This window comes from Phoca vitulina, unplaced genomic scaffold (assembly GCF_004348235.1).
Source record: "Phoca vitulina isolate PV1807 unplaced genomic scaffold, GSC_HSeal_1.0 scaffold41, whole genome shotgun sequence".
Classification (NCBI taxonomy): domain Eukaryota; kingdom Metazoa; phylum Chordata; class Mammalia; order Carnivora; family Phocidae; genus Phoca; species Phoca vitulina.
In genome coordinates this window covers 6,550,158-6,577,174 of record NW_022589744.1, presented here as the reverse complement: position 1 = coordinate 6,577,174, position 27,017 = coordinate 6,550,158, and the positions used below count along the sequence as shown (strand labels likewise).

At 44.1% G+C, this 27,017-nt stretch overlaps 1 protein-coding gene across 3 annotated transcripts in view; it reads right to left on the bottom strand.

Annotated features, from left to right (window-relative positions):
• MAP2K6 (mitogen-activated protein kinase kinase 6) overlaps positions 1–27,017 on the bottom strand; it is a 115,498-nt gene that overhangs the window by 40,255 nt on the left and 48,226 nt on the right. For 2 of the 3 annotated variants that reach the window (XM_032429349.1, XM_032429351.1), the window contains exon 2: positions 3,034–3,100. In XM_032429349.1, coding sequence (XP_032285240.1) covers positions 3,034–3,100 — 67 coding nt within the window. Of the gene's footprint in view, positions 1–3,033; positions 3,101–5,869; positions 6,117–27,017 lie in introns of those variants that run through there. The other variant, XM_032429348.1, reaches the window with a different exon arrangement.

Sequence of the window (27,017 nt, the reverse complement as noted above, 5' to 3'; positions counted from 1 at the left end):
AACTCTCCCCAAACTGATCTAAAGGTTACACATAATTCCTACCAAAATCTCAGCAAATTCATTTGTAGACATAGACACACTGATTCTAAAACTAATATGGAAAGGGAAAAGCCCTAAAATAGCCAAAATTATTTTGAAAAACAGAACAAAGTGTGAAGCAATGGGTTCTTAAAATTGTCACCAAAAGCATAACCCATAAGAGGAAAAATTGCTAGATGGGATTTCATCAAAATAAAAGGATGAAGAGACAAATTATAGACTGGGAGAAAATGTTTTTAAATCACGTATCTGACAAACTCCTTGTGTCTAGAATATAGAAAAGAACTCTCAAAACTCAACATTAAAAAAGTAATCTAATTAAGAAGTAGGCAAAGACGTGCATAGACATTTCACCACCAAAGATATATAGATAGAAAATAAACACCTAAAAATACTCAGCATCATCATGAGAAAAATAAAAATGAGAACTACAATGCTGTAACATTATACATCTATCAGAATGGCTAATGGGGCTCCTGGGTGGCTTAGTCAGTTAAGTGTCCAACTCTTAACTTCAGCTCAGGTCATGATCTCAGGGTTGTGAGATTGAGCCCCGTGTCAGGCTCCACGCTCAGTGGGGAGTCTGCTCAAGACTCTCTCTCTCTCCCTCTCCCTCTGCCCCTCCCCCAACTTGCACTTTCTCTCTCTCACGCAAAAATAAATAAATATTTTTTAAAAAAAGAATGACTAAAATGGAAAATAGGTTAATGTTGGCAGGGATGCAGAGAAACTGGATCATCGCAAATGGCTAATAAGAATGTAAAATGGAAGGGGCGCCTGGGTGGCTCAGTCATTAAGCGTCTGCCTTCAGCCCAGGTCATGATCCCAGGGTCCTGGGATCGAGCCCCGCATCGGGCACCCTGCTCAGCGGGAAGCCTGCTTCTCCCTCTCCTGCTCCCCCTGCTTGTGTTCCCCTCTCTTGCTGTGTCTCTCTCCGTCAAATAAATAAATAAAAATCTTTAAAAAAAAAAAGAATGTAAAATGGTACAACCACTCTGGAAAATACCTTGGAAGTTATTTCAAAAATGGAATTACCAAATGGCCCAGCAATTGCACTACTGGACATATGCTCCAGGGAAATGAAGACTTATTTTCATGCAGAAACTTACTTTTGTCACAATAACCCCAGTTTTCCAAAACTGGAAACTACCCATATCTCCTTCAAAGGCTAAAGGGTTCAACAAACTGTGGTATATCCATACCATGGAATGGATTCAGCAATAACAAGGAAAGAACTACTGATACATGCAACAACTTGAATGAACCTCGAGGAAACTATGCTGCAAGGAAAAGCCAATCTCAAATAGGAGACGCGTGATTTGGTTTATGTAGCAACCATGAGACAACAAAATGGAAATGGGGAACAGATGAGTGGTTGCCAGAGATTGGGGCTGGGAGTTAGAGGTGGGCATGACTATAAGGGAGTAATACCAAAGAGTCTTGTGGTGTTGATACAATTGAATACCTTGATTATGGTAGTGGTTCCATAAGGCTACACATGATAAAACTGCATAGAGCTACACACACACACACACACACACACACACACACACACACACAACGAGGACTTATAATAACGGTGAGATTTGAATAAGTTCTATGGTTTGCACCAATGCCACTTTGTTTTGACATTGGGTGGCAGTTGTGTTAAGATGTGAACATGGAGGGGAGGACACAAACTAGGGGAAGGGTACATGGGACTTCCCTGTGCATTTCTTTGTCCTCTCCTGTGAATCTACAATAATTTCAAGTTGAAAAGTTTTAAAAGTATATCACACAGAGTCCTATACAGATACTACAGGGAAGTAATATATTTGAGTCTAAACTCTTGAGAAACCAATCAGAGAAGAGATGTTATAAATTACACAGGTCATAGGTCCACAGGAAAAAAAAAACACCAAAAGGACCAAAAACACCAATCTCGATAGCAGATATGGAAAGAACCTCCTGCTGCAGAGCCTCAGGAAAGGACCAGTCTAAGGTGAGGTTGGCCCTCGAGCTACAGAGCAGAACCCAGAAGAGTGTACTTTCCGCTCTGTACTTAAAGGTTCTTGAGTGGAACATTTGTTCATACCACTGCAGGGAATGGCCAATGGCCTCAACAAAGTCTTACAGTAGACGTGATCATTTTTACTAGCACTTTCCAACACCAGGAGGTGCACTTTCTGATAGGATGGATCGTGGTTAAGGTCAAAAACCTTTAGAAAGAGAGGCACTTGTCGAGATGACCAACGGCCTTGAAAACTCAAGCTTCCATTGGGATGGCCTTTCCCTATACTTGCTCTGCCTCTCTAGAACTTCTATTGTGACTTTTTTCCTTGCAATTTCCATTCCTCCCAAGTAGATGCTTTGTAAGGTGGTCATATCTACAAATGGACAGGAGGTACTCTCACCATCCCACGGAGAGAAAAAGAAATAAGAGGAAGGCTAAAGGAGAGGGTATCCTGCTTCACCAGGACTTGAGCTCACTTAGGGATTTGGACCAAAGCCTCTGCTAATTTAAAAAAAAAAAAAGGTTCCTTTACCTCATTTTGCCTTCTATTTATATGGGATAGGATTTAGGTGTCAGGATGCTGAGTCCTTATCAAATACCGTCTTTCCATCTCTACTCAAGTTTTATAGTAGTGGCTCTCCCAGGGATTTGCTTATTTGCTCAAGTCTATATGGAAAAGGCAAAAAATCCAGGTGCAGGGACCTTTCTGAACTTCATAGGACCCCATCTGCCAAACGCATTTGTGACACTCAATTTTCTGCCAACCAGTAACATGAGAGGCTGAGTTCAAAGCTACCCTGAGTTCAAAGCGCGATATAGACTGACTGATTATTTCAGGTCTCAGAACAGTGAGCACATGGCTCCCCCCTCTAAAGGGCTCTTCTTTCTAACAGTGATTTCCATAGTCAAGGCATTGCTCATCAGTCCAAAAATGAACCCCCATTCCCTAGAAATCTGTAAAGTGAAGTGTTTGGATTAAGACGATGATCTTGCCAACTTACGTGGAACTGGGCTGAGGTTGTTCAAATGCTTCTTTTGGAATTTTAAGGCCAGGGTTTCGCTTCCTGCCTATGGGGAGAGACACAAGGATAAAGTTAAGGTCGAAATCACAGCATGAGAGTGGGAACAGAGACCCTGCAGCAGAAGCAAAGGGCTAGCCTGGAAACATGTAGCTCTCATCTCCTCATGCAGAACCCCACTTCCCACCCAGGAAGTCTGTGAATGCCGAGCACCCAAGCACCAAGCAGAGCACAGCTTCCCAAATACAGACTGTGCTCATGGATGAGGTTCTTTGCCACTTAAGAATGAAAAGATCAGTATAAGAATGCTAACACTCTCTTTACCCAGGAGAGCTGCCCTTTCCTCCCTGCCAAGAGGTGGTTGTTCCAACTTCTTTGTTATTTCTTGTACATGAGAATGGTAATGGCAGATGGTATCGGCTATAGATTTTTTCCTTTTTAATGTCAGTCCAATATAATCACCTTTATCACAGTATCTTACAACTTTCTCATTTGATCTGTAAACAACTGATAGATTTAACCATGGAGGGAGAATAAACAATACCTTCCCACTCTTCTGCCCTGACCATTTGTCAACCACCTGTCATAAATGGAAACACCTAAAAGAGGGAGAGAGTAATATTTATTTACGTTTACCCTGTTCCAAAAAGGAATAAGGTAACAGATGGGCTCATGCAAGGAGGTTATCGCTTCTTTGGGGACCAGGTAGGAATGTAACCCATGTGTTCATCCTTGGACTGAAACCACAGAGAGTTTGGCTCAAATAATTTTGCTGATGAATAAAAAAGAATAGACTGATGGCGCGCCCAGGTGGCTTGGTCGGTTAAGCGTCCAACTCTTGATTTCAGCTCAGGGGTCGTATGATCGAGCCCCTCATCGGGCTCCACACTGGGCGTGGAATCTGCTTGAGATTCTCTCTCTTCCTCTCCCCCAACCCTCCCCCTCTCTCAAGGGGAAAAATAAAAAAAGAACAGACTGAGAAATGCCAGCTCAGGAATGTGAGTAGTAGTCTCTTAAGAGCCCAGGATTTTCCTCACCTAAGGAGATCCTGGGTCTCTTCATGCTTGGCAGGGGAAACCAAAGCAGAGCTGGATAGAATGCCAAGGGTTCTCCTTTTTTTTTCCTCCCCTCTGCTCTATATCACTGGGGTGCATTACAGCACTGACACCAGCCCTGGACAAGACCTGGGTTAGAGATTCTCAAGATGCAAAGAGACTTAAGACATCAAAGAATATAACCTCCTTGCAGGAAAATGACATCCAAAGATTTCCGTAATTGCTCAACATCATAGAACCAGCAACGACCCAGTCAGAATCAGAATCCAGGTTTCCCAACACCCAGCCTGGAACTATACTCTGTTCTACAATGGAAGGAGTTCAGGGATGATCAGAGAGAGGGGGGCATGGGGACATGTGGTTATGAGCTTTTAAAAAACCAGCTTATTTCCGGTACTTTCACTCACCAAGCGACCTCCAGAGTCACTTTTCACCTGACTCTCGGTATCCTCAAGTGTAAAATGGGGAAATAATACTCATGCCGACCTCATTGGGCTGGAGAGGAGAGCCATGGGGTATCACATATGAAAGAGCACAGACCTATCTTAAGTAGCTGTTAATTATGATCATTTAGAGAAAGAATCTGTACAGTCTCATTAAAAAATAAGTCATTTAAGAAATTCATGAGCAGAACTGGTCAGATTACCTCAGTCCAAGATAATGTGTAATCGACTCTTGTTCTATCCCTTCAAAATCCAAAATCAGGATCAATTCTGCCAAGTTGTATAAAGCCAAGGAGAAATATGCTTGGCAGTAGCCAACGCAGAGAAAGCCTTTCAGGTCCACCTTCGTTGTCACAGGTCTTCTCAATGCTCTCTTCCTTTGGGCTCATCTATGTGTTTTATAAGATTCAAAACTCACTATTACTTTCCTCCTGCCGGAGTTCAGATGGCCCCACTTAGCACATGTTACTAAGTTAGTCAGTTACACAATACAGAAAGCCTTGTCCATACATATGGTAGATAATCGAGAGAGCTGTGCTATGTACCAGGAACAATGCTAAGGGCTGGATCTGATGGTGAAAATCCCAATAGATGCGTGGCCCAATTCCAACAATTCCTCTCCATGCACCTCAGTCAAAGAGCTAGAGGATGCTATTTTAAATACTGTCATGAGGAATGCATGACAAATTCCATTTGTCCAGATGACTACATCTCTACTCCAACACAGGTGGCAGGTTATTCAGATAATCCCAGCAGATACAACCCTGTCTTCCCCTCTGTTAAAACAAAATAAAAGTAAAATATATTTTGCCTCTGAAAAAGTCTCCCCCGTTGCCATGTAAGCAAACCAAAAGCAAAAGTTACTCTGAAATTCCTACACCTCCCTCTTCTTCATTTCTAACTCAGCTCTTACAAGAGAGATGTCCAGAGAGATAGCTATTTGTGGGGGAAAACTGCCTTTGCAAAACACAGCAATGAATTATTCTACCATAGCAATTGACTATTAGCAATTCATGATTATACTGTAACTCCACAAATCTTCAAAACGTCTCTGCAAAGAAACAGTAAAAGAGAGAGAGACAGAGAAGCCCTTGGCACAGAGGCTAAAGGAATAAATGACCAAAACAAAAATAAAGTCTTCAAGGTGTGAGAAAAGAAGGCTCCTACTTCTTTTCTGACAGCAACAAGAAAAATACTTGCAGGAGACACAAAACCTGGTTGAATGACACAGTTAGAATACACCCTGCCTTCATTTTCAACAGTGCATCAAATTGGACAAAAATCACAGACACATGCACCAAAATTCCATAACTCACTTACTTGCCCATCCCTGAAAGAGGAGGCCAGGGGTGACTCTGATGAGGTTTTCAAGGCTGCAAGCAAGGCTCGCAGAACAGCACACACAAGGCATTCTTCGCTCAGCTCTGAAGACCACACTTCAGCAGAGAGAAACAGCCCTGAATAGACTCCACCCTCTCAAGGGCGGATTGCAGCAAACCTCTCGGAGTTTATTGTTCCCAGCAAACCGCAACTTCACAAAGAAAGAAGGAAAGTGGGTCCATTTGGACACCGAGGCGTGACATGCACTGCTAACCAGACTTGGGAAAAAATACATCTATAAAGTAATCCCGGACCGTAGTGCCTTTTCCAGCCTTTCTATAAATGCCTCTTTCATTTCTTAGGAGAAAGAAAAACAATATGTGGTCAGTTTCCAGCTGTGTTTATTTCAAAGCAATCTGTTTCCCGGGCAAGGCTGCCAACACCTGACGCTAACATTTAACACCACGTTAAAAAGAAAAGAAAAAAGTAAGCGGGGGAAGCAATGTAAATAATACAACACTGTACCCAAGGATGTGAAATGGCCATTTCCCCTGATAGTCTAAAGCAAACACGAAAAAATAGATCAGAAAACAGGCTCTGTGTTGGGTCCCATGCTAGTAACAACCTTCTCAGAAGGAGAGAAGGCCCGTGTGCTCCGACGGACCTCGACAAGCTTGGCCCTCTTGTTGGTACGATCCGCAGAGGGTAAGCCTCGTGGGCTTGAGCATTTGCAGCGCTGTATTACATCAGCCCCGTGCCACACCCGTGCTTGTTTTCTCTGAAAATGTAGCCCCACCACACACATATATTTGCAAAAATTCATCTTAAACCAAAGCTGGGTCATTATAATCCTGGCCGGGAGCAAAAATGGCACCAGAAGACAAAAACCTTGCCAAGAGTTAGCAAACATTTCCCAGGCCGCAGAAGTGTTCGCTAGCTTTGACCGTCCCGAAAATGATGGGGTACACAAGACCTCTTGCTCAGTACCCACGCAGACAGGCTGGGCACAAAGAGCTTCTCTCATGTGCCTTATTACATAAAACAGAAAAGATGGTGCTCTGGTGCCAACCCAAACAGCCAGAGAATCCCACAGGGTGAACAGAAGGTGGCATCATGAGGATATGCTGATGACTATTTGTCAGCTTGGCTGGGAGGTCGGGTGGGGGGGGAAAGTGATGATGAGGGTTTATGATTATTGCTGCAGCTTTACAAAAGGATGACATTGCTTCCGGGGCCAAATTTAATTTCCAAATCTGTTTCCCAATGTGAATGGGATTTCCAGCCAAGTCACCGGCAACCTGGCTGCCCTCTCCTTAATACTTGCATCCAGGCTTAAGTCCCAGGGGTAGCCGGCACCGAAATCGGGAGAGGAGTGTCATTAGATGTTATTAAACTGCGACGATCAGATGCAAAGCAACTAACGGAGCAGGGCCGAGGGGAAGGAGTGCAGGGAGAAAGCTGGCTTCGCCAGAGCGAGAGGACACAGGTGCTTCCGTCCGCCCCCCGCAACCACTGGATCTCACCCACCACTGAGACTCCAGTGAGCATGCCAACGTTCTGCAGAATGACATAACATTTAGAGAAAGAAAGCTGACCAGCTCAGGTTAAAATGGGCGGTGGTTTTGATTTCAAGGAGGGAGATGGATTTCCTGGGACCTTGCCTTTATCTTTGTGCTGCTTCTGCCTAGAAGGTTCTAGCCCTCTTGCAGACAGGAACCCAAACTTCCATTTCTAGCTCTTCTATCACACGCCCCCGCAGAACCCTCCCAGACCTTCCCGAGCACTCCTTCCGGGTCATGGTCCACACCTCCAGCTTACACATTCCAGCATCTCACATAGAATGTGAACTCAGTGCACTTTACTGAGCCTCTGACATTTTAGTTTAAAAGGTCCACCCTGTCCCTGTTGGTGGGGGTGCAGAAAGGTGCAGCCAATCTGGAAGACAGATTGAAGGTTCCTCAAAAACCTAAAAATAGAACTACCCTACCATCCAGGAGTTGCACTACTGGGTATTTACCTAAAGAATACAAAAACACTGGGGCATCTGGGTGGCTCAGTTGGTTAAGCATCTGCCTTCGGCTCAGGTCATGATCCTAGGATCCCGGGATTGAGTCCCACGTCGGGCTCCTTGCTCAGCGGGGAGCCTGCTTCTCCCTCTACCTGCCACTTCCCCTGCTTGTGCTCTCTCTGACAAATAAATAAAAGGAAGCTGACTCCCCGTTGAGCAGGGAGCCCAATGCGGGGCTCGATCCCAAGACCCTGGGATCATGACCTGAGCCAAAGGCAGCCGCCCAACTGACTGAGCCACCCAGGCATCCCTAGACCTCATTTTAAATCCCAGCTGTGCCCCTAACTAACACGGTGAGCTTCAAAATGTTTCTTAAACCCAGTTTCTGCACCTGCTAATGGGAGATGAGAGACTTGGGTCATTGAGAGGCTCAGCTTGCACAATATGTGTGAAGACATCTAGGAGGGTCCCACATATAACAGGTGCTCAATACGTACTAGTTTCTTTTCTCCCTTCCATGTTTGTGCTTCTATTTTTTTAAAATATGAGCTAAACAGAATGTTCCCTGTATGGGAAACTTATTTCTTCAGATGTCCTCCTCTCTTCTTCCTCTCTTATGTTATTAATGTTAAAATTACATTTCTCAAACATCTCATCGATTTGGAACCATATTCTCTTGGTTCCCACTGACCATGGGAACAATTTCAGCTCCCCAGACTCAGGATCTCTGGGAGTGAGGCCTCCGAATCATATCTTTCTTTATGAAGGACTTCTTTTTTGAGAGCAGTTTTCAGTTCACAGCAAAACTGAAGGGAAGGTACAGAGATTTCCCCTATCCCCCCGGCCCCCACACATGCATAGTCTCCCCATTATCAACATCCCCCAGCAGAGTGGTGCGTTTGTTACAATTGATGAATTTACTGATGCATCATTATCACCCCCAAAGCCCATAATTTACAATGGGCTTCACTCCCGGTATTGTACATTCTATGGGTTTGGACAAATGTATACTGACATATATGATATATACAGACATGTCTGGATATCATTTTAGCCTCACACGGAGCATTTGCACTGTCCTAAAACCCCTCTGTGCTCTGCCTATTCCTCCTTCCCTCTCCCCAACCCCTAGCAACCACTGATATCTTTTTACCATCTCCACACTTTTGCCTTTTCCAGAACATCATATAATTGGAATCATACCAACTGGCTTCTTTCACATAGTGATATTCCTTTAAGGTTCTTCCATGTCTTTTCACAGCTTAATAGCAAATTTCTTTTTAGCACTGAATAATATTCCATTGATTGAATGTGCCACAGTTCATTAATCCGTTCATCTACTGACAGGCATCTTGCTGCTTCCAAGTTTTGGCAACTATGAATAAAACTCCTATGAACATATGTGTGCAGGTAAAGTAACGTGTCTCCTTTTTCACCACTTCTTTCTCTATGATGACAAGGTCACTTTCCGCCCAGTTCCTGGTACTTCCCCCCACCACCACCACCACCAATCAGTTCTTTGTGGCTAGGAAGAAATTCCAAATGAGGCTCCTCACATGGCTATCTCTATCTTTGAGTTGAAACTGTTAATAATTCACCAAAGTAGACGCTGCAAGGAGCAAAAAGGTCATCAAGCTACAAATTCTGCTTTGAAAGGGTCAGGGGATAAGAAAAACCAGTTCCTGTAATATCAGAGTAGATGTGATATACACTACAAATACCGCATCATGAATACACAGGAGGTTCAAAGCAGAAGAGGGAAATGAAAAAGGAAAATGATCTCATAGGGGAAGTATTTTAGGTGGTCCTTTGATCACTGGTAGGATTTAAGGGTACATGAGGATTGATTAGACTCTTAGGTCTTCTTTTTCCATATTTAAATGTTTCCATTATACATTTTTTTAAAAATAATGGGTAGGATTTTGACAACCAGAACATGGAAATGCAACAGTGAGATTCTAAGCAGAATAAGGATGAGCTCCCAGTGGTGGTGAGAAGGCATTGTGGTCTATTCAAAGAAACTGCGAGTTGTCTACTTTAGACAAAGTGAAGGATGGTAGTAGAGAGAAAGCTGAAAGCATAGATGAGAGCCAACGACTGAAAGACCAAAGCTTTAAATTTTTAAATAATTTCATAATAATCTATTTTTTTGTTTTTTTATTTTATTTTATTATGTTATGTTAGTCACCATACATCATTAGTTTTTTATATAATTTCAGATTTAAGAAAAGGAGTTCTCTGTGTTGTTCAGTTGAGGAGGTCATGTCGTCCACATTTCAAAAAAAATCATGTAACAAGATGAATCTAATATCTGCAGAATATTCTGAAAGTGTGGTACACACGCACACACACCCACACCCATATTACACACCTTGGCATTTTAAGCTTCCAGGTCTTTGCTCGCGTTTTCCCTAGAATGCTGCCATCAGCTGTCTCTACTGGTCAACTTTAACACAGCTCAAGCATGTTCTCCTCCAGGGAGCCTTCCATAAAAACACGCAGAATAAATGTTCCTCGTCTGTATGGTTACAGTAGTCTGAACATATCTTTAATGGCTCCCTTCCTAAACCGATCGACCCAACCCATCTGCTCATCCATGGCTTGCTCTTCAAGGCCATCCCCCATGTCCCACCCATGCACGGGACAAGCGCTACACCCAAGAAGTAAGAGGCAGTGACCACAGCCATCTGACTGATAAATACGCTGCTTAAACTTTATGGAGGCAAAACCCCTAGGCTCTGGTAATTTACTGGATTAGAGGTGCAGAAGATCAGAAGATAAGCAGTAATAGTCGTAATCATAATAGTGGTGGCCGCAGTAATAGTAGTAGTAATTTAGCTTTTCCACATCTACATGAAATTAAGTGAAAGAGGAAAGTCAGGCCCAGTGGGGTGGGCGGTGGGGAGAAGGCAGAACAGGAGTTCCAAAGCAGACGTGTTAAATACAAGATGTGGGGGGGAACAGATTTCAGGCAGATGAATGGAGCTTGGCGGGGGGGGGGGGGGGGGGGGGGGAGGGGGGCAGGAATATGCAGATCTGGTGACAAACAGAAGTAGAGAGTTGAATGAGAGGCAGGAAAACAACAAGAGCAAAAGAATGGAAGGCAGTCAAGGCAAGAACATTTTGACAGAATGAGACGTAAATGAAGAATCAGTGAAAGACACAAAGAATTGCTGGACGTGTCAAAGGGGAATCAGCCAGCCTGTTCAGGGCAGCACCATCAACTCACCCAGAAATGGTCCTATTTTCGAAGAATGAAAGCACTCCAAAGACTCTTACAGCTTCATGGGATTGAAGCTCTTTTTTTTTTTTTTTTTAGACCGGGTCGAGCTGAACTCTGTTTTGTCATATTAACAATTTGACGCTGACTCTGTGTTCTTGAAAGAACCTAAAAGCAAATCACAGCCAATGCTCTTTATTTGTGGTCTGGGCCCAGAGTGAAGGTAGGAGGCGGGCAGTGGTTAGGTGGGGAATCCCCACTGTCTGCGCTCATCTTCCTCATTTCTGTGCTGCTTCATTCATGAGTCTTTATTGAAAGGAAACGTACTCATACGGGTGTTAAATCAAATACCGCTTTAAAATATGGCAACAGGTTGCTAAGAAATTTAGCGGTGTGTTTGATCTTTTCAAAATGGTGGACTAAATTATAGTTTAGATTTAAAATTAGCACTCCCATTTTAGAGATAAATACTGAAATGTCTCCAAAGGAAATAATAGGATTGTAGGGTTTGTTCAAAAGAATATGGTGGAGGGGATTTGGGGGGTGGAGATATAGATGAAATTAGATTAGCCATGAGTTGGTACCTGTCAAAACTGAGTGATGGATACATGGTGGCTCATTGTACCATGTACCTTTGAATTTGTTTGAAATTTTCCAAAATATAAAGATTTTCTTAAATCGCTACGAATTACAGAAAACTCTCCCTTAATACTTACAACAGAGGGATAGTGAGTAAGAGGGTTGCATTTTTTGTCTTGGGAGAAGTGGATTATTTTTCCTCCCTGGTCCAAAGTCACACTTTTAATAGCACTGCGATCACCTCCCTTCTAGCCAAGAAAAACTACAGAGGAGTAACCGGGATTCTACCAAGCTGCATGAAGACTAAGAGATGCAAAGAAATACAGAGGAGAGTTCTTCATCTATATAATCCTTCTTAGTGTTACCAGTGTAGAATCTATCCTGCCTCTCTCCCAATTTCACCCCATTTCTCCTGTTGAGCTACATTCTACCATGATGCCATTGACCCATGAGGCAATGTACACCTTAAAAAGAGGCCTCTGAAATTCTTCTCTGTAAGGATGTGTTTCATCACCTTACATAATGCCCTTTTTTACTCTTAGAAAAAAAATGTGTGTCATCAATAATTGGAAGAGTTGGCTTCTCCCATATAACCGATCAGTCTTTGCCTGTGGATGATGTGAATGTTTTTCTTCATGTTTCCTTCCTTAGCTTGATGGCTAAAAAGCTAGGGCCAAACTGGACTCATATTCATATTCATGTCCGAGTATTTTTTGTCTGTGTCTTTAATAATATTTTATGATGGAACATCTTAAATACATGAGAAAGTAAACAAGACAGTTATAATCAATCTACATGAACCCATTCCCCAGGTTCAACAAATATCAACTCATGGCCAATTTTGTTTCATCTATAGCCACCCACTCTCCCAGACATTAAATCATATCATCGATAAATATTTTAACAAATACCTTCAAAAGAAATTGACTATTTTTTAAAAAGATTTTATTTACTTATTTATTTGAGAGAGAGAGAGAGCATGAGCAGGGGGAGGGGAAAGAGCAAAGGGGAAGAGACAGAGAATCTCAAGCAGACTCTGTGCTGAGTGCAGAGCCTGACATGGGGCTCAACCCCACCCTGAGATCATGACCTGAGCTGAAACCATGAGTCAGACAACCAACTGATTGTGCCACCCAGCCCCAGAAATTAACTATTAAAAAAAAACATAACCACAACAGCATTATTACATGTAAACAAATAAGTAATTTCTTAATATCTACTCAGTGTTCAAAATTCTAATGGTCTCATAAATATCTCAAATATTTTTAAATTATAATGTGTTTGAATCAGGATCAGAATTAGGTCTATGTTTTATGATTGCTTGATAAAGTTTCTTGTACCTCTCTTCATCTATAAGCTCTCTGTCCATTTCTTACTGTCTGCCCCTCCCTCTGCATGAAATTGTTTTGTCGAAGAAATCTGGTCATTTGTTCTATAAAGTTTCCCACTGGATTCTGCCAATCATATCCCCTATTGATACACACACTCCTCTGTAAGTTAGAGCTTGATCAGATTCAAACAAAATTTTTCATCTCTGTCAATTTGATAAGTAAACAAGAGTACTTCATTGTTTTTAGTCACATTTTAAAAATATTTAATAAAGCTCAGCATTTTTATATGTCTACTGACACCTGTATTTTTCTACGAACTGCCTATTCAAAATATTTGTTCATTTTTATATTATTATTGCTGTTGTTGTTTTGTTTTATTTGTTTTTTTTATTTTTTTTAAGATTTTATTCATTTATTTGACAGACAGAGAGCACAAGCAGGGGGAGCGGCAGGCAGAGGGAGGGGGAGAAGCAGGCTCCCCGCTAAGCAGGGAGCCCGATGCAGTGCTGGATCCCAGGACCCTGAGATCATGACCTGAGCCGAAATCAAGAGTCAGACACTTAACCAACTGAGCCACCCAAGTGCCCCATACACCTTTTTAATACGTACACCTCTTATGTAAGTTCATTGGCTTTCCATCTCAAAATTTAATTAAATATGAGTCATTGCAGACATCTTCACTTGATCCTGACTTTAAGAAAAGACTTTCAGGGGAGCCTGGCTGGCTCAGCTGGTGGAGCACGTGACTCTTGATCTCAGGGTTGTGAGTTCAAGCCCCACATTGGGTATGGAGCATTCTTAAAATAAAACTTAAAAGTTTTATAAAACAAGAAAAAGAAAACTTTCCAGCCTTCCACTTTAAAAGAATTATGCTGGGTTTAGATTCAGTTTGGTAGAAGAAGCATATAACTATTCACATTTTAGTGAGTGAAGTAGGCTAATAATGGTTCCCAAGATGTGCCCATATCCTAATCCTTGGCACCTGTGAATGTTACCATAGTAACGATTTTGCAGATGTGATTAAATTAAGGATCTTGAGATAAGGAGATTATCTTGGATTATCCAGCTGGGCACTACACGCCATCAGAAGTGCCCTTATAACAAAGATGAAAGGGGAGGTTAGACTCACCCAGAGAAGATGGAGGCAGAGCCTGGAGTAAGGGAGGCACAGGCTGAGGGGTGCTGAGGAATGTGGAAGCTCCCAGAAGCTACATGAGGCAAGGAAAGGATTCTCTCCCAGAGTCTCTGGAGGGAGCCTGCCCTGCCCACACCTTGATTTCAGACTTTTGGCCTTCAGAAGTGTGACAGAATAGATTTCTACTGTTTTAAGCAACCAAGCTTGCACTAATTTGTTACAGCAGCTATAAGAAACTGATACAGTGAATTATTAGAAATGGACACTGAGGGGCACCTGGGTGGCTCATTCGATTGGACATCAGACTCTTGGTTTCGGCTCAGGTCCTGATCATCAGGCTCTGTGCTGAGCATGGAGTCTACTTAAGATTCTTTCTCCTCTCCCTCTTCCCCTCCCCCTGCTCACACTCGAGCTCGTGCTCTCTCTCTCTCTATCTCTCTCTCAAATAAATAAATAAATATTTTTTTTAAAAAAAGAGAAAGAAATGGATACTGAATTTTATCAAATTATCTCTCAAAACTTATCCAGTGTCTCTCCCACCATACCCATGCTGCCACACTCTCTACCAAATATATTTCTCACTTTTCCCTTTTTCCTTTCTTTTATCCCTTCATTTTCACTCCTTTCATTTCCTTCTCAACTGCTTCTGTCACTGAGCTTCCAGAGCATCCTGTGATCCTACAATGCCACTAGTGATAGAAACACCTAGAAGGTCTTCACCAGATGATAAAAGGGGGCAAAACAAGCAACACTGAGAAGTTAACTGCAAACTAGAAGAAATGGGTATGGGGAGATGGAGCCATCCTCCTCCTTGGTGGATGCCCTTTGCTGGAACAAAAAAGGAGTAGATGCTGACCTCCTTCCAGTTCTTTCTAATTCAGTGACATCTCAGAGGAAAACTAAGAAATGCAGCTCTTTCCCCAGGCCTGTGGCACATTCTGGAATCCTTATGCCCCCTGCCAACTAGAAACAAGAAGGTAAAGACACCATGGCCATTGTATCAAAACGCTACGGCAGGATCCTTCACCTTGACACTCCAATCCTCCAGCCTGAAAAAGCTCAGTATAATCCTCTGCACCATGGTTGTTTCTGCAGTATCTAGTCACCTTCTTTCCAGGGAGGCTGGATGGTTCTTGAGAGTCATGTTTTGCAAACCACAGCCTGGCCAAAGACCGTGGTGGGCTCTGCCTTTTGGTCTGCCCCGTACTCTCGCGGCTTAGCGCATCTCCCACTGGTGACACTCCAGATGCGAGGTTCATGACAGGCGATTAAAAAACAAAGACCAATAACTTCGAGAAAACCACAACATTTAAGTGTGATTTTCCAAGAAAAGAATGCTAATGTACAAAAGCAAACAACTTAATTTCAAAGCAGAGTTCTTTATGCAAATCTACTCATACTTCAATCCTAAAGATTTCAGATCCTGTGGGGCCCTGAGGTAAAATTCCACAGTCCTATAGAAAGACTTAGGCCCTCCCTTTTTCTACTCCTGGATAAACCACTGTCACCTTAATTAACAAGTATTGCTTCAGGCAGTGCTATAAGTCAGGCTGTCAAAAGCCGTGGAGTTCTCTAGTCTCGGGTAGTAAGTCTAGAAATCATTCCGGGCAGTCACCTTGAAACATGTAAATTAGTTAATCTCCAAGACTCAGCACCAAAAAAAAGTATATAAATTCCTTACTGCACCAGGGGAATGTTCCACCTACTTATGTGATCAGAAACGTGAATCAAAAGTGTAAATTAAATACGCTTTGTGGGGGCGCCTGGGTGGCTCAGTCAGTTGAGCGTCTGCCTTCTGCTCAGGTCATGATCACAGGGTCCTGGGATCAAGCCCCCTCCTCCTCCCGTGTCCAGCTCCCTGCTCAGCAGGGAGTCTGCTTGTCTCCCTCTCCCTCTGCCCCTCCCCCCTACTTGTGCTCGCATGCACTCTCTCAAATAAATAAATAAAATCTTTAAAAATTAAAATAAATAAATACATACATAAATACATACATACATACATACATACACTCTGTGATGTCTTATACACACTGTTACCGAGGCAATTTCCCTAAGCTGGCTTCAATGGCTCACCAAAACTATGAGGAGATGATTTGAAATGATCCCTGGATAGACTAATTTTATAAAACTTTAAGCCAGAGATTCTTATTGGATTGACTTCAATTGAATATTATTGATGGCAATTCTCACAAGCCTTGATTATTGGAAAGCAGTGAGAAGGACTGGGGGACGTGCTTGTCCAACCAAGTTATATAGGGTTCCGTTGGAAAACACCTCCACATGACCCTGTAAAAAGGAGACCAAGTAGGAAGGGACCCAGCATAGCGCTCACTGGCTGTAAAACCTTGAGAAGGTATTTATCCAAGCCTCAACGCTAAAATGGGAATATCAGTATCTACCTTGGTGAATAACACAAGCTAAGCAACACATAGTGCCAGTGGATATAAACAAAGTGTTGGATACACGGACGCTGAAAATTGTCAGGTCAAGCTACTGCTGTTTTTGGCCGGTGCATCCTTATTAACAAGTAGCTGCTCATGAGAATAATAAAAGCAACTAATACTTATTGAGAAGTTATTATACGCAAGGCACGGTGCTCAGCCTCGCACATAAACTCTTAACATAATGATCGCTACAACTACATGGGATAAATACTACTTCTTCCATCTCAAGGGCCCTGCCCAGATACATGGAGCTTTACAGACGTGAGCAGTCAGCTTTCACATATAATATAACAGTATTCAGTCCTTTGATTGCAATGACTTCTCATCACAGGTCTATTTCCACTAGCTCGTAGAAGGATTATTGCTGACCTCTGTCCAAGCTATATATAAAATCTGGGCTCTGGAAGTAAAAGTCCTGGGTTAAATCCTCCGTGCAGCTTTTCTACCCCTATGCCCGGCCATCTTGAGATAACAAACGCAGGTTATAAAGCTGTTTACCGGGAATTACTGTGACATGACCTAAGATCTATCAGGAGATCAAGACTCAACTGAAAAGCTATATTGCCATGAACTTTGTCCAAGATATTCCACTGTAACCTTTCCGCACTTGCGTTCCCCTGATTCTAAGACGGAAAACATTCCATCAGTAAAACTAGCTGATGTTCTCATTAAATGGTATTTGGAGGAGCACGCCACCAGTTTCACCCATGATGTCATCAAGTTTTCTACTATGTGATAGCTCTGTGCTATGTCTGTAAACTAGCCCCCCTTCCCTAAGGGGCTTCTGATAAAACTGATAAGCCTATCTCCTACCTGACATGAATTACTCAGCAGGACAGTAATGGTCACGTGACTATTTGAAACTGGTCACTGTGGCTTCTGTTTGCAAAATCCTGTCTTGGCGACACTTGGCCTGTGGGGTGACACTCCCTTTTCAATACAAAAAAATTGGGGGGGGGACTCTCTTAGTCCATTAATGGATTCCTCGATGGGCTCATCCTGACGGTAATCTCAGCCTGATGTTTCTCCCATTTTACCAGAAGATTCACCAGTCCCGGCTGGACTAAACACTCAAGGTCACAGGGACCCTTAAATCTGACTATAGGTCAGAAGCCTTAACACTCAAAATAAAATAAATGCACAAAACCGAATATATCCCAACAACTATGGCGGGGGCATTTTCTGTGAAGGAAAAACTCCTGGGGCACCTGGGTGGCTCAGATTGTTAACTGTCTGCCTTGGGCTCAGGTCATGATCCCAGGGTCCTGGGTTCGAGTCCCACACTGGGCTCCCAGCTCAGTGGGGACTCTGCTTCTTCCTCTCCCTCTGCCTCTCCCCCTGCTTGTGCTGTCTTTCTGTTTCTCTCTCTCTCAAATGAATAAATGAAATCTTAAAAAAAAAAAAAAAAAAAAAAGAACTCCTGGCTTACTTACTAAGGTAAAGATCATACTTTTTCTCCAGGAAACTGCCCCCTCCTCCAGCGCCTAACAAATAAACCTACCAACCAACGAGGCCTGACACCAAAGCATATTCTCATTGCATCTGGCCTCGTAACCAGAATTAGAGTCCACTTGGGATTGTTGGGTCTCTAGCCAATGCCTGGGAAAACCATTTGGAAAATCCGCTTCCCACCTAGCTGAAACTTCATCTCTCTCTCCCATCCCTAACTGCTCTAGGTAGATGTCTAGACCTCATGCTAGCACAGGACTCCCAACTTTGTAACCTCAATCTCTTCATCAAAAGGACACATCAATGAAAACAGGAAAATACACAGACTTTGCAAAAAAAAAAAAAAAAAAGTTAACTGTGGGGGTAAAAAAAAACCACATAGTATATTGAGGAAGAAATAAGGATCTAAGGAAAGTTTTGGAGTTTGGGGTTTTTGTGCATTTATTACTGCTTTCTAAATAGGATGGGAATTTTGAGCAGCTGTCTAGCTGAGAAAAGAAGCCAATGGGGAAAGGGACAAAGAGGCCAGAGAAGTACACAGAAATGATGGGGCAAAACTCTTGGCAGACAGTGTGGGATCGATGGCACGGTGAAGAAGCCTGGACTCAGAGAAAGGAGTGGAGGGTCTCTCTTTAGGACAAGAAGGAAGAAGGGCATAAAAAGTGACAACGAAGAGAAAATTCAATGCAAAGGCAAGCTGAGAGAGGCACTCCGTATTGACGTAAAACAGGGTGTTCTGCCAAGATTTCCCATGGGGTCCTCGGAAGCACGGAGCCAAGAAACATTAGAAACAGCCAGAATAGGTCAGCAAAGGAGTTCCTGTCTTTTCAAATGAAACTTTACCACATACTCTTGCAGTATATAAGTTCCTGAGGAAGCAGCTAATGAGAAACATAAGGGAAAATTCCAAAAGGCAACTCAACTATGTCAAGCTAAAGTAGGTGTGATCTAAAACTTCCTTCTTTCCTCTAAGAACCTCCTCCATTCCAGAGCTGCTCATCATTAAAATGTGGAAACACACGAGTCAGATGTGGTTCTCAGCTCAAGAACCATCCATGAGTCTCAAAGGTCACACATGTGAGGATGGGATGCATTTCATTCTTCTAGAAAATTCAGGGAGTTTGCTACCAAAGAGCTTGAATGCTTCACCTCCAGAGCTGCAAAGCCCAAAGTCTAAAACTCTGATCCCTGACACTACCTTTGCCCTCCAGATTTCATTACAACAGCTTTATTGAGATACAATTCACACCCACAATTCTGTCTATTCAGATTGTACAATTCAATGGTTTCGAGCACACTCGCAGACTTGTGCAACCATCGCCACCACCATTTTCATAACATTTTCGTCACCCGCAAAAGAAACATCATACCCATTAGCCATCCCGGTCTCTTTTCCTCCAATATCGTCCCTCCTTCTGGTCCTCAGCAACCACCAGCCGAAACTCTGTCCCTGTACATTTTCCTATTCTTGACACTTTGTGTAAGTGACATCATACAATACGCTGCATCCTCCTTTTGTGCCAAAGACTCTGTTCTCTGAAGTTAAATGCATTACTACTTCTCCCAATTGTCTCAAGATCCAAGAGCTGTGGGGCCAAAAGCTTTGCTCTCTGAAAAGCTGAAACTAGGACCGTCCCAGGGGGTAAGGCTGTGCAATGAGTCCTGTTCTCCCTGTGTGCCAAGTTGCAAACAGGTTGGGGCTGGTGGGAAGAACGGAATGTCCCATGACAAAGAGGAGGGGCGCAGAGGGGGGAAGGCAGCAGGACGAGCTGCCACGGTGTTTCACGTGCTGGGGAACGAAAGTGAAAGAGCATGTAGGAGCAGGGAGGAGAAATGCAAAATCCTGGGAAATGACACTAAGTTCTTTAGAGCGCTTTGCTTTCGAGAATATAAAGCCCGTGAATGGCTGGACTATCTTTTCAAAACTCTGTGTTTCTTAAATTTTATAAACGAGTAAGAAAACATTCAACCTGGGAATATCAGGTTAACTCTCCAAATCCTCCTGTTTCAGGGGAAGAGCAAAGAGCCAAGCGTGTGTACAGCCAAGGGGGTATTATAGAAAGTAAAAGCACATTCCCCGGGCTTAGCTCCCCAAATATGACCACTGTACGTCAAAACCTGTTACATAAAGCTCCAAGAAACTGTTCAAATTCTATGGTGGCACTGAAATTCTGCTGTATTTAGGACTGCCCGGAAAAAGCAGGCCATTAACTGGGGGGGGCTCAGTGCTTTTTTACATATAAAATAAATAGCGTTGGTTATGGTATTACCTCTCTTTCCACATGGAATGCAACCTGCTCTGGATATCCTGGCAGAGGCTGTCGGCACCGGCAACGCCAAGCTTCCCTCTGAGTATTTACACGACCACATTTATTTTTCAGTGAACTGAACACTTTTACGAGCACAAGCTGAAACACAGCCGGCTCTGACCTTGGGAGAAAAATGGAGGCACATGCATTCAACATGTATCTCAGCTCAAAACCCTTCCCAGAGTCTCGATACTCAGAGCTTAAGAAAACTCCCTTCTGGGGCGCCTGGGTGTCTCAGTCGGTCAAGCATCTGCCTTCGGCTCAGGTCATGATCCTGGGGCCCTGGGATCAAGCCCCAAGTCGGGCTCCCAGCTCAGAGGGGAGTCTGCTTCTCCCTCTCCCTCTGCTCCTCCCCCACCCCATCGTGCACGCTCTCTCTCTCTCTCGCTATCTCAAATAAATAAATAAAATATTTTTTTAAAAAAGAGAGAGAAAAAGAAAGAAAGAAAGAAAGAAAGAAAGAAAGAAAGAAAGAAAGAAAGAAAGAAAGAAAGAAAGAAAGAAAAACTCCCCTCGGTGGTAGCTGAGTAGCAGGCCAACTGATGCCTCCCAGCTGGTGCTCACATAACAGGGGCGAGTATCTTACCCAAGGGGCCACAGAGGCTACTGATGCCACCAAAAAAGGAAACTGAAGAGATATACACACAGCACATTCATTCATTCATTCATCCTCTCCCCAAATATTTACTCAGTACCTCCTACGCATCAGCACTGAGCTATGCCCTCAAAGTAACACAGTAATTAGAGCTAGCCCCCAACTCTGGTCCATCCCCACCCTCCTCCAGTATCTCTTCTGGAATGACTAAGCTACACTGCAATATTCCCACAGGCTGCAGGAAGGACAGGGCAATGGTTACTTCCTAGTGGCCTAAATGAGCCTGGGTGGTAGGGACAGGAGAAAGTCGGGGGGCCCCTGCAGTTAATTCCCAATCTTTTTTTTTTTTTTAAGATTGTATTTATTTATTTATTTATCTATTTGTCAAAGCGAGTGACAGAGAGCACGCACAAGCAGGGGAAGTGGCAGGCAAAGGGAGAGGGAGAAGCAGGTTCCCCACTGAGCGAGGAGCCCGACGCGGGGCTCCATCCCAGGACCCTGGGATCATGACCTGAGCCGAAGGCAGACGCTTAACCAACTGAGCCACCCAGGAATCCCTAATTCCCAATCTTTGAGGAAGTTTGTCTATGCCTCCTTCCTGCCAACCAAGTATAATTCAAATTACTCTCTCTCCATATTAGCCCTCTCTCCATATTACTGCATGTTTTTATTTTAAGAGTGATCAAATTTTTGGATGCCTGGGTGGCTCAGTCGGTTAAGCGTCTGGCATTCAAGAGCCTCCCCCAGTTGTACTATCTATTACTTCCACCTCTAAGACGTAACTAAGAGACAGCCAAACAGGGACGCCAGGGTGGTTCACTGGGTTGAGCGCCTGCCTTCGGCTCAGGTCCTGATCCCAGGGTCCTGGGATCGACCCCCACATCGGGCTCCCTGCTCGGCAGGGAGACTGCTTCTCCCTCTCTCGCTCCCCCTGCTTGTGCTCTCGCTCTCTGGCAAATAAATAAATAAAATCTTAAAAAAAAAAGAGAGAGAGAGAGAGAGATAGTGGAAGAGAAGTTCCTTCTCTTTCCTTGAACACACCTAATCCTGGTCTCGACTCTGTCTCTGGCCCTGCTGCGCCCCCTGCGCAGTGCACACACACAGTGAGTTCTTCAGCCTGCATTTTGGCCCAATAACTTCTTCCTAGATACTCATCCCCCACCTCCCATCTCCTTCCCTTCCCTTCTACCCATAAGACGAGAAAGTTATCTGCGCATCTACTGCTCTGGACGGTCAGGTGGGTAGGTCACTAACATTTATTCCAGGCCCAAAGCAAGGAATTCAACAGATATCATCCTCCGCTAACCCTTCCGAACGCAAAATGAGTTGTTATCCTTGTGCAGAGGAGAAACTGAACTGTAGGATGGTCAGGTAAATACTCCAAGGTATCCCAGCTAGGTAAGAGTGGAGCAAGGTGTGTTGTGCTCAAATCCTGAATTGTCCTCACTCAACCATTTGGAGTGCAGCGTGTATGCCTGGGACAAGTCTTGTACACCACTCCCAATTTCTCGTTGCGCCACCTCCCACGCCCTTCCCTGATCTGGCTTTCCAGTACAGCCCAGGTTCTAGCCAGCTTCCGAACCGATGCAACCCGACAGTGCCCCATCTCTAGCTGCACCAAGTTTCCTCATCCATCTCTGGATTCCTACTCCAAGAGTGCTCTGGATGATGGAAACTTCTGGGCTTGCTGACATGCAGAACCTGGGGTCAGAGCATGTGGGGCCACCTGTGATCAGTGAACAATGATGGACAGGAACTGATGGATAACCCCTTTCGTCCCACGGGCACACAGTTCTGAGATACATTTCACGAGGCTCTTAGAAGATCCGATGCGATTAAACATCAGTTGCCCCGAGCAGTGACTGCCACATTGGCTTTCCCTCTGTCTCATCTACCTTGTCCGTCACACTTACTGAGGTCACACTGACAAACAAGCCTCTTGCACCCAAGCCTCTATTTTGAGCTCTGCGTTCAGAGCCAATAGCAGAAATGTGAGCCAAAGCAGAGGAAGGCTCAGCAGCAGTGTAGGCTGTGGTACTACTCTGCCCTGCCCCTCGGGCCGCACGAATCAGAGATCCAGTGGTGCTTGAGGTACTCTTGGAAGAATGCATGTCTCACCCGTGGATGCCAGCTAGCTTCCTCTTCTCAGTTACCCCAGTGCCAGCACGATGCAGCCAGGAAAGGCATGGCTCAGGTGGCACGGATGGAGGCTGTGCATGGACCCAGCAGCGTGGGCTTCCTCTTACCAAGGCCTGAGCCCTTGCTACTGCTAAATGTCCAACCAATCAATGGCAGAGATAGATGCCAATCCCTACAGCGCCTACAAGGCTATCAGCCAGCCCTTTGGCAGAAGGTCAATTCTAACAGACCGCTTCCACTCTGGAGGAGAGGAGGAGATAGCAATTCGTGTTTCCTGGAATTCATGCCTACCTACTCCCAAATACGGGTTTGCCTTCTCTGCAAGCACACTATCCAAGGACATAAGAATGCCTAATGTACCAGTATGGTATCCCACAAAGCGTTGTTGCAGACCGAGTGACTGATTTATGTCAAAGGAGGGGCAACAATGAATGTATGACCAAGGAATTCCCTAGTTTGATCATGAACCTCACTGTTCAAAAGCAACCAGCTTAACTGAATTGTGAAATGGCCTGTTAAAGGCTTGGGCAATAGCTTAGTTAGGGCACTAGCTTAGTTAGGTACTAGCATAGTTAGGGCACTAGCACAGTTAGGGCACTAGCACGGTTAGGGCACTAGCATACTTAGGGCACTAGCATACTTAGGGTGCTAGCATGGTTAGGGCACTAGCACGGTTAGGGCACTAGCATACTTAGGGTGCTAGCACGGTTAGGGCACTAGCACGGTTAGGGCACTAGCATACTTAGGGCACTAGCATGGTTAGGGCGCTAGCATGGTTAGGGCACTAGCACGGTTAGGGTACTAGCATACTTAGGGCACTAGCACGGTTAGGGCACTAGCATATTTAGGGTGCTAGCACAGTTAGGGCGCTAGCATAGTTAGGGCACTAGCTTAGTTAGGGCACTAGCTTAATTAGAGCACTAGCATAACAACCTCCTGCTCTTCCAATACCACCCTGACCCATGCCCCATCCCTCGAATTTCTGCAGGGAGGTTTCTTTCCTTTCAGAGCAGGCAATGGTGTTGAGATCTGATACTAGGTGTGCTCATTGTTGCCTGAGTATCATTTCTTCTTGGCCCTTTCACCTGTCAGAGGCGGAAAATAGATGCATGTATGTACACACATACACCCAGACATTCAAAATACACATATGTGCACATCTGCACGTGAACATACATATGCACATCCAGGTGCATATTTTAGAATCACGAATCCATACCAATATGGCCAATTCCATTCATCCCCCAGGGTTCTGTTTGCTTTCTCTCATTTGCTCAGTCCAATAACACATCTGAAAGCGTATCAAGATAGCCCTCTCTCCATATTACTGCATGTTTTGATTTTAAGAGTGATCAAATTTTTGGATGCCTGGGTGGCTCAGTCGGTTAAGCGTCTGCCTTCAGCTCAGATCGCGCTCCTCGCTCAATGGGGAGCCTGCTTCTCCCTCTGCCTGCCGCTCCCCCTGCTTGTGCTCTCTCTCTCTCTCTCTCTGACAAATAAATAAATAAAATCTTTTAAAAAAAAAAGCATGATCAAATTTTGACACAAAGCTTCCCCAGCAGAATTACACTCCTGCCATATTTGCCAGCCAAGTCTCACATACCCATGCCAGAATGGATCTCCGGCAAACGACACGGGATCACCATGATTGGCTTAAACCAATCATCCTCCCCACCACCTCCACTCCTGGGACTGGGGTCAGGGTCTCCCCTCAAGTGCATGGTCACATGGAGGAGGGTGAGATACCTAAAGATAGGGTTTCTAGTTGGCAGAAGGAAGGGGGCTGTGGAGTGTGGATATCTGGGAGGAAACCAGCTGTACCGACTACATTAACCTATGATCCATACAACAGATCGGGCGACATAAATCCTCTGAAATTATACGCAAAATGTCTTTGTGTGAGCACATGCATAGTTCTCCAGGGAGAGGATCCTCCATCATCCTCATTTCTCAGAGGGCTCAGGCAACCAAAAAAAGTTTAGAACCACTTCATTTTAAACTGGCACAGTCCTTCACCTTTAAATTTACAGAGCACAAAAAGTCTCTAGGAACTTAGACCCTAATTCAGAAAATGCCAGGGTTTCCCCAATCTCATTTATTACATTCCTGTTCCTAGGACAGAAATCAGAAAACTGCACGGCCTTTGTCAAAATACAAATGTTCGTCTCAATTTGAGTCCTCCTTGAGCCTGTTCCTAGATACCCACTTCAGGTTTCCAGGACAATTAAGGGGCACTAAATCTTCTTCAAATTAGACATGCTGCATTTAAACTCTCATTCTTCTAAAGAAAACGGAGACCAAACGGGAGTCTCCGAAGAAATAAAGGGAGCAGAAGTGCAAGCTGCCATAAAAAAGAAGAAGAAAAATCCATGGTTTAGGAAAAGCCAAAGAGCAATGTCAAGGCAGCTGGTCAGTGTCAACCTGTTCTCAGGATTTTATCCCACTGGCCCCAAGTGTAGCATTCGGAGTCCGAGAAGTATTACCACCACCTGGGACAGCTGTGGTCATAGAAAGAGCTCCCTAGTCCAGAGCTGTAATCCTCCAGGGTTCCTTCACCAGTTGCACTGATCTGTCTGAAAAGGCCAAACACAAAGGCATCTCCCGCAGACCCCGCAGGATAAGGCGGGGGACGGAGCATTAAAAAGCCTGTGCCCTTGGGTGTGGCTCTTAAATTGTTGCCAGGCAGACAACTGCTGTGCAGAGATGAAATCACGGAATCCAGACTGGACTTAGCCGCCTCGGCGACAGGGTGACCCTATAAAATGATCATCCCACACAGGACACTTTGGAGAATGAAAGAGGACACTGTTAACGACTACAGCAAGGCAAGAGGCTGAAGAGGGGCGGTGCCGGCAAAGCCCGCTCAGCCGGGACTTTGTAATGCTCTGCTCTGCCTTCTGTCCCTCGTGCACGTGCCTCACGCTGTGACCAGCAGCACGGAGAATAAAAATGAAATTAAAATAAAATAAAAATAGCACAGGGGCGCCTGGGTGGCTCAGTCAGTTAAGCGTCTGCCTTCGGCTCAGGTCCTGGGATCGAGTCCCGCATCAGGCTCCCTGCTCAGCAGAGGGGCCTTGCTTCTCCCTCTGCCCCTACCCCGTGCTTGTGCGCTCTCTCTCTCTCTCTCTAATAAATAAATAAAATTTTTTAAAAATTTAAAAAAATAAAAGGGTATTACAGCACACCATCACACACCACACCATGTTATCCTGGCCCATAAGGAGCCATCTCTCTCCGTTCTAATGCTACTCCGTCTTCAAATTAACCACCTTGGTAGCCCGAAAACCAAACTTCACTGACGTTCACTCTGAGCTAAGGCATTAGGACCATTTGCAGGCTTTGGGTTTTCAATCTTTGATTCGGGATATATGCAAGTGACTCACTGGACTATTTTGGTCTTGGGAATGAAGTTGCCTTCAGAAAATCTTGCTGCAATCACACATACCAGGGTAGACGGGAGGCTCTCCTAACAGAGGTTAGCACATCTGCCTGAGGTTGGGGAATCAAGCAGATCTGATCAGGTCCTCACTGCAAATCTCTGGAGCCCGGAGCATATTTTTACACTTTAAGTCATCTCCAAATACTCTCCTGGATCAATAAGCCTGTATGTTCATTAACCTTCATTTTCTAGTTCTCGTGACTAAAAAAAAAAAAAAAAAAAAAAAAAAATTCAAATCTGGACTCCCTGGTGTCTTGCTCTCTTCGTCATTGGCCAACATAAAAAATAAAAGAAATTTTAAAAGCTTTCTTACCACCGATGCTTAAAGAATAATAAGTTACTCATTAAAACAGATACTATAGGTTTTCTAAGTTCAAAAGTAGAAGATATTTATTAGAAAAGTTAGAAAATAAGGAAAGGTATGAAGAAGAAAATTGAAATTACCCAAATTCCACCACCCAGGCTACAACGTTGTTACTATTTTGGGGCATTACTTTGTG